Consider the following 13,372-nt stretch of genomic DNA (forward strand, 5'->3'; position numbering starts at 1 on the left):
CCACCTTATTAGCCCCATGTGTAACTCATCATTCAGTTAAGACCCTTTATAAGCCATTGCTCTTTGCTTGGTCATTAAGCTTTCTATCCCAGATCTTGCCCTCCTGCGATTCAGGTTTTCCTGTTCCTGAGACCCCCTATCTGATTCCAAGTTCCTGAGTCTTTGCCTGGTTCCTTGTTCCCTTTATCTTGTTCCTTTGACCTTGGCTTGTTCTCTGACTCCGCTTGCCACGTGCCTGTCTGACTACTGGCCTGATTACTGGACTCTGTCTGTCGATTGCTCCTGTCACTGGCCTGTATTTTTGTTGCTGTTTTGTTATTGTATCTTCATTAAAACCTTGCATTCACGTTATCATGGCTTCATGACTCGGTTCTGCCATATCTTCTGTTTTGTGTCTGGAAAATAACTGATACAAGGGCAAAAAGAAATGGAAAACTTAATTCTTATCCATCACGAATTGTTGTAAGCTAGAGGATTCCATTATATTGCTACACTTTATTTATACATTGCTGAATTATTCTGCCATAACACAGATTTTATATCTTTTGTATCAGTCCCTGCCCCAGTGGAGCTTACAATCTAAGGTCCCTATCACATTCCCATCAGTCCCTGCCCCAGTTGAGCTTACAATCTAAGGTCCCTATCACATTCCCATCAGTCCCTGCCCCAGTGGAGCTTACAATCTAAGGTCTCTATCACATTCCCATCAGTCCCTGCCCCAGTGGAGCTTACAATCTAAGGTCCCTATCACATTCCAATCAGTCCCTGCCCCAGTGGAGCTTACAATCTAAGGTCCCTATAACATTCCAATCAGTTCCTGCCCCAGTGGAGTTTACAATCTAAGGTCCCTATCACATTCCCATCAGTCCCTGCCCCAGTGGAGCTTACAATCTAAGGTCCCTATCACATTCCCATCAGTCCCTGCCCCAGTGGTGCTTACAATCTAAGGTCCCTATCACATTCCCATCAGTCCCTGCCCCAGTGGAGTTTACAATCTAAGGTCCCTATCACATTCCCATCAGTCCCTGCCCCAGTGGAGCTTACAATCTAAGGTCCCTATCACATTCCCATCAGTCCCTGCCCCAGTCGAGTTTACAATCTAAGGTCCCTATCACATTCCCATCAGTCCTGGCCCCAGTGGAACTTACAATCTAAGGTCCCTATCACATTCCCATCAGTCCCTGCCCCAGTGGAGCTTACAATCTAAGGTCCCTATCACATTCCCATCAGTCCCTGCCCCAGTGGAGTTTACAATCTAAGGTCCCTATCACATTCCCATCAGTCCCTGCCCCAGTGGAGCTTACAATCTAAGGTCCCTATCACATTCCCATCAGTCCCTGCCCCAGTGGAGTTTACAATCTAAGGTCCCTATCACATTCCCATCAGTCCTGGCCCCAGTGGAACTTACAATCTAAGGTCCCTATCACATTCCCATCAGTCCCTGCCCCAGTGGAGCTTACAATCTAAGGTCCCTATCACATTCCCATCAGTCCTCGCCCCAGTGAGCTTACAATCTAAGGTCCCTATCACATTCCCATCAGTCCCGGCCCCAGTGGAACTTACAATCTAAGGTCCCTATCACATTCCCATCAGTCCCGGCCCCAGTGGAACTTACAATCTAAGGTCCCTATCACATTCCCATCAGTCCTGGCCCCAGTGGAACTTACAATCTAAGGTCCCTATCACATTCCCATCAGTCCTGGCCCCAGTGGAGTTTACAATCTAAGGTCCCTATCACATTCCCATCAGTCCTCGCCCCAGTGAGCTTACAATCTAAGGTCCCTATCACATTCCCATCAGTCCTGGCCCCAGTGGAACTTACAATCTAAGGTCCCTATCACATTCCCATCAGTCCCTGCCCCAGCAGAGTTTACAATCTAAGGTCCCTATCACAGTCTCATCAGTTCCAACCCCAGTGGAGCTTACAATCTTCACACTAGCGGCAGTATTCGTATTAGTTTGGAGAGTAGAATAAAACACAGAGATAAGCCACCAAGACATAGGGAGAACATGGAAGCTTTTTCCAGATGGCATCTTGGCTGGAACCAAACCTAGGGCTCCAGCACTGCAAGCAATGCATTGGATGTTGCAATGGTTGAAGTTTATGGATGATTAACAATTACTAGAGGATTCAACTACATCCCCTGCTAGACTACAACTACTGTTGCCTATTTGTCCCCATGACCTGACCCAAAAAATATCTTCTGTTATGTCTACTAAAAGGTTAATGGGGTGCCAAGCACTGATTCCCAACCCGACTAATTTAAATAAGTAAAAACCTGCTAATAAGCAGATCCATAAATGAGATAAATGAGCAGAATCCCCAGAAGAACAAGTTTTAATATCCTGCTTGTCTGCACTGATTACCGAAGTGAAGTTTTAAGAAAGCGTTATGATTTGCTGTTCCATATGTATTAGGAACCTGATAGTAGGAGAGAAAAAAATCATCTTTTAAAAAAACAACTGCAATAACAAATGGAATCATTTTACAGTTTAGGCACTAAGCTCTGAGAAGAGAGTCTGACCTTAGAGAATACCAGCAGAGATGTGCGGCACTAATTGCTGAGGTTTGTAGAATGCTGAAGTCAGAACAGGCTTGTACTAATAAATTGCCATTGTTTAAAGGGGATGTAAACTGCATGTAAAACTGTACCATGGCACTTTCCAGCTCTCCAAAACCTAATTGTAAGCAATAGTATTGTCTAATAAGAATCCTGCCCCCCAGATCAGCATCAGCTGCCTTGCTGTTATTTAACAAGGTGGAAAGTTTTAAACGTCCTCTTAATTTAAAAAGTAAGGCCCATGCAAAATAGGTTTTTCTGCATTTTAGAGTTGGAAATATGGAAAGTCCTGATGCCAACCTGCATGAATGCCAGTGGGATGAACTGGAACACCAATATGATCCAGGCCTAATCTCCAACATCAATGCCCAGCCTTTTACTAATGAATGGAAGTGAATCCCACAATGCTCCAACATTTCCAAGTGGAAACCTTTCTAGAAGAGTAAAGGCAGCAAATGTACAACCAATTTAATATTAATTGTGTTGATGTTAGGATGGGTCCAACATACTTTTGACCATATAGTATATTTTATTAAAGCAAGAGGCTCCTCCAACGAGACTCTGCTTTTTCTGTATGCCGGACAAGGATCCCCAACCTCATTCACACAAGTGTGAAAAATGTATCTGGGAGTACCAAATAAAGGCTATGATAGGTTGTTTGGTAGGAGGCTGTGTTTGGCAGTTCACCTGGTTTTTGTGCAAACAAAAGTCATAAATTCAAAAATAAACATTTTCTTGAGGCCACTGGGAGCAACATCTAATGGGTTGGGGAGCAACATTTTGCTCCTGAGTCAGGGATTGAGGATGCTCTAAGATTACTGCTGGAGGCTGAATGCACATTTTTTTCTAGCCCATCTGACATTTCATTACTGTGCAATATCAATATACCAAAACTGCACAGTGATCGCCCCATGTTAGATAGCCGACATACAGGTAGCAATATCATTAGGTTTATAGGTGACATGTGGGTTCCAACTGCACTGGAACTAAGGTTTAGAGGGGTTGTGATTATACTCAGATTCCAGGAAGTAAGGTTTATAGGGGTTGCAACTACACTCAGACTCCAGCAAGTAAGGTTTATAGGTGTTGTGACTGCACTCAGACTCCAGAAAGTAAGGTTTATAGGGGTTGTGACTGCACTCAGACTCCAGGAAGTAGGGTTTATAGGTGTTGTGACTGCACTCAGACTCCAGGAAGTAAGTTTTATAGGTGTTGTGACTGCACTCAGGAAGTAAGATTTATAGGAGTTGCAAATGCATTCAGACTCCAGAATCTAAGTGTCACACTTGGTATATCAAAACTTAGAACTAATGCCAAGGTCCCGATCAGAGCTCACACTTCTACCTATAACAGCCGCCTTTCACTTTGGGAGGAGTCATCCTCTACTCGGTTGCCACCAGGCAGGGTCGGACTAGGCCCCCGGGGGGATTTTTACCGGGCCCAGACCCGACCCGACCCTTGCCGGCACTCCCCCTGCCCGACTGTTCCTCCCCCGACGTGTTAAATTTACGCACTTGGGGGAGGACGTTGGGTGACCCCTGTGAAGGGGGTTAGAGGACGTGGCCGGCGGGGGCACCTGCAGGGCCCCTGGAACGGGAGCCCTGGTGGGCCCTTCACCCCCCAGTCCGACCCTGCCACCAGGTCTTAAAGTGAGAGAACCAAGGCAGAAGTTCTGGGCAGGCAAGGGAACCAGTGCGTGTTGCAGGAGTAACAGGGAACAGCAGAGCGTAGACGAGTAAACAGGCCAAGGTCAATAACCAAACTTTTGGCACAATACAGGATCGGAATCCAGAACTGTGGTCAATAACAGGCAATAGTTCAGCACAGGCAGGGAAATAGCAATGGTCAAACAGGCAAGGGTCAGGAACATAGAATCAGATGGGAAGCACACCCAGGAACTATACAGGATAGACCATGTTGGGCAATGGTAAAAAGCTTGTGGTACCATTAAATATTCTAATTTTGTGTGCCTGATTACGTTATGATGCAGCGCATCATAAAACATGTGTCAAAAAACACAAGGCATGCACTGAAGACTATGAGGTAAGTGACGGGCACCCCTGCCGCCTTACTGTAACTGTTACTGTTATTGCCGTAAAGGTTTGAGCTGACTGTCTTAAGTGTCAGTTTTACCACTGAACCCCTCAGAAAAAGGAATTTTGGGTTCTATTGGAGCAATACCTGCAGGTACCAAGGTAACCATTGGGACCAGAGCTGGAGCAGAGACGGTTGGTTGTTGTTGAATAGTGTCCAACCTAGCAGACAGCCCTTGAAGACACTATACAATTTGGTCTTGCTTTGCCTCTTGTTTCCCTAGACACTGGAGAAGGATGGCAAGTATTGCTTCAGGAGTAGCAGGAGAAGCAGCAGCAGCACCTTCAGTGTCCATATCGGCCCAACATAATGTCACGTTGGGTATCCCAAAACCTGAAAACTATGAGATGAGCGGCAGGCAGGCTGGTGACTCACTGTAACACTAAGGTTGCAACTGGAATCAAACTCCAAGAACTAACGGGCCCCATGGAGACAAAGAATTAGCACATTTTGCTCAGAAGAAATAACAACACCCCTCCATCGTGAAGGTTCCCAGAGTTTTAATCACAGGGGTTGAGAGAAACTAGTGAATGTGGGGGTAGCAGTATGATACTGCTTAAATGATGGCAAGGGTGTTTCTGGATTACAAAAAGGGGTGCCCATATGCTATTTTACATTTAGACCTATGGGCCCTTATGTACGCTACGTCACAATGTTGCCTTATTGTCTTAAAGTGGCCATACACTGTAAGATCCGCTCATCTGGCCAGGTCTCCAAGCAAGCGGATCTGCGGGTGGGTGATATCGGCTTATTCAATCATATGGCCCCAGGGCCAAATGATTTAATTAAAGAGGCGGGCATAGGTGCCGTTGGTTCGTGGACCGCATCAATGAACCAATGCAGTCCCCCATCCAACAGAACAATCAAGCCTGCCCTGATCAAGATCTGGCCAATTTCAGGTCAGATGTCATTGGTGCCCTTACACGGGCAGATAATCTGCCGAATTGATATAAAGGACCAATATCGGCAGCCTGTGTATGGCCACCTTTAAAATGTGTAAAAATAACACTTAATAAAGGCAATAAAATTCAGTCTAAGATACTGAAGGTTACGGCGGGTCAGTAATGGAATTAGAACAATACATTTCACTTCAGAAGAAATCAATCAACTTGTTATGCAACCTTTAAAATGATCCAAACAGAACAGGAATGCCTGGATCGTGTGTTGCCTGTTACATCTAAACATATTGACATAGACATATTGGAGATTACTGAAAAGTCATGTCTATAAAGCCACATCACACATTACTAACAGGGCTTGTGTGTTTTATAGTGTGTGTTCCTTGATGCACTGAAATAGAAATTCCATATAACAAACATATTTAGGAAGGTCGACATCTGGCCAAGCCCGAACTGAATATCAGCGATAAAAAAATATTTTTGCCCAGTACATGGGCTTATCAGCTGGTAAATGTGGCCAAACGACACAAAATAATGGCACGTGTATCGCCAGCTTTACTCTGTACAGTATGTCTCCTTTTGTTGTAGATGCTCCCTCCTTCCTTCTTTGTGCTGTTACTGTACATTGGTCTTGTGAAGGATGGCTTTATGTGAGGCACTACATCAAGGAAACAATAAGGGTAGAATTTATATAAAGCAATGGAACAACTGATTGCTTGCTGGGAAGCCTATAGAGGCAGTTAGCTGGAGCTTTCTCTGTATTTGTATCTGGTTTCATTTGTTCCTAGGGAAAAGAAGTTCCTAGGGCTTCTTTGATAAACTGGAGCTATTATTTCCTTGTGTGAACAGCTTCCCAGCCCTCTTTTATTCTACTTTATTCTACTTTACTTTACTAGTAGTAAGCCAACCATTCCCAATGCTATTTGCTCCAGGACCACATCGTAATAAAATGGTGTCATCTCAGTAGGTCAGTGGAGATCTTGTCCATCAAAATCTGTTAAAGAGCTACATCCATTCCATGGGTCTCCAGCTGGACAGCTTCGACTTAAAGGTCAGTAAATATGATATATAAGGCACTTAATGAGATTGGCTTCTCTATATTAACATATTCAATGATAAGGAGCACATGTACATTCTGAAGCATGGCCGGCCCATCTAGCTTTAGTCATTTAGAACTAAAAGGACTAGAAGGCTCTTTTATGAACAGGAAAGCATGGTGCACAATCTGCCATTTTTTCCACTTTGCAGCCTACCATTCTGCCTTAATGATTTGCTGTAGGCTTTTTTTTTTTAGCTGTAGGTCTTTTTCGCTGGTGCCCGCCATGAATTCCACACTGCCCACATTTAGTCATGAAGGGTGGATGTGGGGAGTCATATTGAGGGCGTGTTTTTTGGACTTTGCATACTGCCTTTTCTATTCTGAAGTTGATGAAGGTCTCTGTACTCTGTTTAAGAGCACCAAGACCAGCAGCTGTCCTGATGAATGCAGCACTCTATTCATGAGGGACATATGAGGTATGCATGTAGGTGACCCCACCCTGGGCTCATACATGTTCCCTAACTTGCATGTCATTCTATGGCAAGGACAGGGCTGTCCTGTGCCCCTCTTTGTATCCAATACAACATATGATATAATCTACAGTATACCTGTAAATTATAGAGGGAATAATGTATTAGACACCACTGAGGAGTTTTGTTATACAGGGAATTCTGTGTATCACTCATGTATTATAAGGGACAATGAACCCCCTACTGTAAATTATAAGGATATTAGAAGTCACTGAGGGGTTCTGAGACCATATAAAAGCACAAGGCTGCCGGCTGAGTTATACAGAGAACTCTGAGTATCACTCATATATTATAAGGGATAATGTACCCCTACTGTCAATGATAAGGATATTAGAATGTTCACAACTACAAGAGCATGGCATCAAGGTGAAGACTTGCTCTTTTTTATGGCCACACAATTCCTATGTGACTTCTAATAGCCTTATAAATGACAGTATGGGGGGAAAATAGCCTCTATATGACCCTCCAAGGTGCATATTAGTAATACACATCAGTGGCATATAAGCAGATGACGTGTGAATGCCGCCTGCTGGTTTATGCATGTAACTAAAGTTTCCTACCCGCTAAGGATGCAGAATCATCACAATGCAGAGATCGTTCCATACGAGTTCATTACCAACTTATGTTAATTTTCAGTGAGGCACAGATTAACCCCCGACCCATGCAGGTAGATGAAGGCCATAGGGTGATAACCATTCATTTTATTGCACCAACAGATGGTTAAAGTTTTACTAAATGGTAAATTATTCTTCAGGGGGAACCTGTGAAGCTGGAAACTTCATAAGCCCCCCTTATGTAGGTCCAGTAAAAACCTCTATATAATTATTTCATTCAGTGTCATTGTGATTGTCATGGTGTACATCACCCCCACAGATTGCATCCAGCTCTGTTCCAGGGACCCGTCATGTCACACAGTTGGGATCAAAAGCACGGATCTGTATGTGACACAATCCGCATTGTAGTGGAAGCAGCCTGTGTGCATCCCTCCCTCCTGCTCTGCTGCAGAGCCTCATTTTTTTTACACTGTATGGGAACTGCAGCAGCACAGAGAGCGACTGCCACTGTACCTCCATACTCGTACAGCATCACCCCACATACATCTTTACCTTTAATAGTCAGCCCCCCAGTGCACCACCCCAGTTACAAAATGCTAGTGTCTAGTGTACAGAACCCTGACTAACAGTATGCTAAGTACAGAATCCATAGCACCCAACTACCAGAACCGGTTCCCAACTACAAAATCTGTAGCACCCAACTAACAGAAATTACTGCACCCTAACAGCACACACAGGTTTCTAAATAAAGAACCCAAAGCACCCAACTACCAGAAAGAACTTCACCCCAACTAACAGTATGCACATGTTCCTAAATACAGAACCCAAAGCACCCAACCAAAAGAAAGTACAGCATCCCGACTGACAGTATGCACAAGTTCCTAAGAACAGAATCCATAGCCCCCAACTGCCAGAAAGTACAGCTCCCCATTTTTAGTTCACTTTTAGTGAACAGCCCACACTACTTCAGACCATAGAAAGCTACAGGTACAAGAGCTGGAGCAGTAAGTGGGGGGGGGGGGGGTAAAACTGCAGGCAGCATTACATGCCCCACAATTTGTGGTCCATTGTAGCAGAGCAAAATACTTTGCCTTAGGGTGTAAGCAACAAACCTCACTGGAGCAATGTACAAAAAAAGGGCATTTTGTTTTGAATTTGCACATTGCAAAGTGAATATCAGCCTCCAAATTATTATATATATACAGTAGCCTGGTGTCTTGCACCATTACCTGATTCAGCATTTACTAAGTTTTAGAAACTTTAAGGACGCCATAAAACCTTTTCCTGGTAAAGTAATATGTTTACAACATAAAAGAGAAGATAAATCCAGTGGTACAAATCAATATGCATAGTTAAGATCACAATGCAGTAAATGGTCTAACATCCCGTTCTTCATTTTATGGATTTTTATGTCATTACTCATATATGTATTAGCCCTTAATTACTTCTTGATTACCCGTTAGTGAATGCCCAACTTGCCATTGTTATTTGTGCAATTTCCTATTCCCTGAGCCATTGCTCTGCCCTCAACTGAACGTGTAGCCCCCAAGACTATACAGTCAAAAACAGAAAACTGAGGCCGCAAGTAGACTTTTTCTGGGACAGAGGTGTTTTGAAGAAGGTTTCCTTCCTTCACAGCTTCTTTCTATTGGTGGGTGTCCTCCAACACTGGACAAATAACCCATGATAACCAATCAAAATTGGCTTTCACTGTTCCATCTGCTGCTGGCTGAACTAAACTAATTACTGATTGGTTGCTGTAAGCTACTGCCCAGGAGCAGATCTGTTAAACATTGACCTTGGGTCCTGCACATAGAAGGGCTCCACATAAGTAGGAGGAGCAGGTGATACAGTAGTAACAGTAAGACAAGATAGTGATAGTACCACTTTAAATTCAAGCCAACCAACAGCTGACCAAGCAGTCTAAATACAAATTGTAGAACATTCTTTCAACTGAACAGCTGAAGGACCATAGGTTGGATAGGCCCCACCGCAAGACCTGCCAGTAGCCTTTGTACTAAATGTCAGAAATACCTGTGTGTAGGTAGCATGTTCTGACTCTCTGCAGGGTTTTGGTTCCTAAAGGGTTAACAGAGGAAATGCATTGCCATTCAGTGGCTTTTTTTGTGCATACATGGGAACACATGAGTTAAAGGAGCCCATTCTTCCCAACGCTGCCTGTACCCATTGGCAGGTGAGACGCAACATGCAGCATCTCACCTCTAAGAGCCTTCAACCAAGTTTCACCCTCTTACAGGCATTTATAATTTGTCATTTAACTCTTTTAGTGCTATGACATATTCACACACAACTTTTACAGTCGGGGAGCTTACTCCATTTATTGTGTCCAATATTAACATTTCAGGAGGGTGCAACCCACCCTTCATCAGGACTGTGGTTACCAACCAAACCACTATAATTATCACCTAGATTGCCAGTTTGCCCCAAAATATGGCCATCCCCTTTCACTGCTATCATAAATTCCCATTTACTTACTACACAACTCATCTCTCCCCCCTCATCAACAAAAATAAATTTAGGCTACGCCTTCAGCTCTCTGCCCAGCACTGCCCATTTAATAGATTATAGCTGGCAAGTGCCAACCTCCCTTGTATTCTCTCAGCATCCCCAAAGAACCAGTTGGAGGCACCTAGCAGCCAGGAGCTTCTGCAGATGAGATCCTGCTGCCTCTTCCACTCTCCCACTATTTAATTCTGCTAGTTTATGTCATCCCTGTGACACTGAATGGGTTAAACTCTGCATGGGGCAAAGGAGGAAGATAGATTGATGACTAGAAAATGCAGTTTAAAACCAGTGATAGCTAGAGTGGCTGTGATGCTGGCTGCTAGACAGTTAAAACCAAAGCATGCTCAGGCAGCAAGGACATTGTGCTGCAGTAAGAGAGCTGCTGGCACAGAGGGAAAAACACTCTCTCCCTATGCACAAACTGAGGTGCCGACAGCAATTCTAGCCCTTATATCTTACAGCCAGGACCAAATGTTCTCCAGCAATAATTACCCCCCCCAAACATTCTGCATACTAGAAAAGGTTCCCTTCCATCTCTCCTTCATCACATTAGAATCTCACTGCCCTTTCCGTAAATCCATCCCATTCCAAGTGTTCCCTACCTCCGTGTTCTCAGAGTCAGCCATCTTCCTCCTTAGGAGCAGGCAGCGGGAGGAGTGTTTTATTCCCATAAGAGCCAACGAGTTTTATTTTTTTAATTATTTCCAGATTTGGAAAGAAGGAAAATCAATGTACACTTCTGCCTCGCTTTCTCTTGCTCTTCAGCTGGAGCTGTTCTTCACTTGGCAGCTAGGTGCTAAGGCTCCACTTACAGTTACTTCTAAGTTTCTCCTGCCCAAGAGGGAGCCACCAACCTCCCAAAGGAAAGTAACTCTCCCACTTCTCAGTGCCTGTGGTTACTTGGTCCTCCGTGGCTCACTGCATCTCCAAGTCACCTTCAGTGTCAGCTCTGTTGGCCACGAACATTGAGCTCCTCTTGCAGATGTGACAAAAAGACTGAATCCTTGTGATGATACCAAAGCCCCTTCTCCTGGGAACAAAACTTGGTACAAAACTAAAATATTTCTTTATTACCACCAGCTGGATTTTAGCTTCACCATTCTTCTGGTAGATTTCCAAGCAAGCAATGCCTCCTCTGCTCCATTCCTCTATATGAAAAAAATATGCCCTGAACTTTTTTCTATGAATTATTCTCCACCTTGAAGTCTTGATACAGTTTTTTATTTTGCCAATCAGAAAAGATTTTCTGGGTCAGCCCATTAACTCTTCTAGCTCCTCTTCTTTGCTGCCGCTTGGCTTACTTGACTCAATGAAAAGTCAGATCCACAAACGAAACTGCATGCTTCTACTCTGTTATGAAGAGCACATCATACAGTATGGGAAGAAAAAGCACAGTGCCCTCTGGGATTTTACAGATCTTAATAAAGCTCACACCCTTTCAGAGCCTTTCAGACCTCATCATACACCTGCTATAAGCAATCCAATACAAAAGAGGATTTTGTTCCAACAGATGCTCCCTGATGGTAACTGCTAATGTACTGCCGCTAATTGTTGGCTGGAATGAAATGCTCCTCTGCAATATGTCTTGGAGTCACAGTAACATCACATATTAAAAATTCTGTTACTGTACCTAAATATTTACTGAATTTTCTATGTCCTGTAGAGTTCTGACTCTAAGAGATATAAATATAGAAAACATCTATTGATTTTATATTTTTTATTTATTTGTACAAATGCAATTTATTTTATGTAATGTATTTATTTTGGTTTATTGTAATTAATTTGCTGTTTTTTTATATTGTGTTTCAGATTTTTAGGAGAACATTTTAGAAGGAAATATGTGTTATTATCTAATAGTTGTATGTATTTGTTTTAATTCAATTCATTATATTTTTTTTCATTTTATTTTGGATTTTTGGAAAAAATGTTTATATTTTGATCATTTTGTTTTATTTATTTCATGTATTATTTATTTATTTTTGGATTTTTCGAATAAATTGTAATCAAATTATCTTCTTTATGTCATTCATTTATTTTGGATTTTTTTCAGACATTTTTAGCATAAATACAGTATAATCATATTTTATATTTGTAATTTTTAAAGTGTCACTTTGCATTTCTAGATTAAATTTGGTATTATAATCATATTATTATTATTAAATTGTTACAATTTACATTGTTGAAATTACATATTAGAATTATTTATTACATGTATTAAAAGTCATTGCTAGAATGCAATTATTTTTAAAACTGGCTTTTAGCAAGGGTTGGTATTAATGACCCATAGACTTTTTATTAAACCATTAAACTATCAATAATTGCAGGTTAAATTATTCTATTTCTTTTTATAGATTTCAAGCTTTTAATACAGTCAAGAGCCTTCCTTGGATAAAAATACTTTGCTTTATAATGCTCCCACTGCTACTATAGGCACCATCTCTCCCTACTATACCTGCTATCCCACAGCCACAGTCCCTTCCCAGAGGCTATTATCCCCCCACTGCTACTATAGGCACCATCTCTCCCTACTATACCTGCTATCCCACAGCCCCAGTCCCTTCCCAGGGGCTATTACCCCCCCCCCCCCCACTGCTACTATAGGCACCATCTCTCTCTACTATACCTGCTATCCCACAGCCACAGTCCCTTCCCAGAGGCTATTATCCCACTGCTACCATAGGCACCATCTCTCCCTACTATGCCTGCTATCCCACAGCCACAGTCCCTTCCCAGAGGCTATTATCCCCCCACTGCTACTATAGGCACCATCTCTCCCTACTATACCTGCTATCCCACAGCCCCAGTCCCTTCCAAGAGACTATTATCCCACTGCTACTATAGACACCATCTCTCCCTACTATACCTGCTATCCCACAGCCACAGTCCCTTCCCAGAGGCTATTATCCCCCCACTGCTACTATAGGCACCATCTCTCCCTACTATACCTACTATCCCACAGCCCCAGTCCCTTCATAGAGGCTATTATCCCCCCACTGCTACTATAGGCAACATCTCTCCCTACTATACCTGCTATCCCACAGCCACAGTCCCTTCCCAGAGGCTATTATCCCCCCACTGCTACTATAGGCACCATCTCTCCCTACTATACCTGCTATCCCACAGCCATAGTCCCTTCCCAGAAGCTATTATCCCACTGCTACTATAGGCA

At 43.1% G+C, this 13,372-nt stretch overlaps 1 protein-coding gene across 1 annotated transcript in view; it reads right to left on the bottom strand.

The window, feature by feature from the left end:
* Positions 1-11,657, bottom strand: part of prmt8 (protein arginine methyltransferase 8) — a 71,065-nt gene extending 59,408 nt beyond the window's left edge. The window contains exon 1 of the mRNA XM_002938693.5: positions 10,806-11,657. Within this exon, the coding sequence (XP_002938739.2) occupies positions 10,806-10,874 (69 nt within the window). The 5' untranslated portion in view covers positions 10,875-11,657. The remainder of the gene's footprint in view (positions 1-10,805) is intronic.
* Positions 11,658-13,372: the final 1,715 nt, after the last annotated feature.

This window comes from Xenopus tropicalis, chromosome 3 (genome assembly GCF_000004195.4).
Source record: "Xenopus tropicalis strain Nigerian chromosome 3, UCB_Xtro_10.0, whole genome shotgun sequence".
Classification (NCBI taxonomy): domain Eukaryota; kingdom Metazoa; phylum Chordata; class Amphibia; order Anura; family Pipidae; genus Xenopus; species Xenopus tropicalis.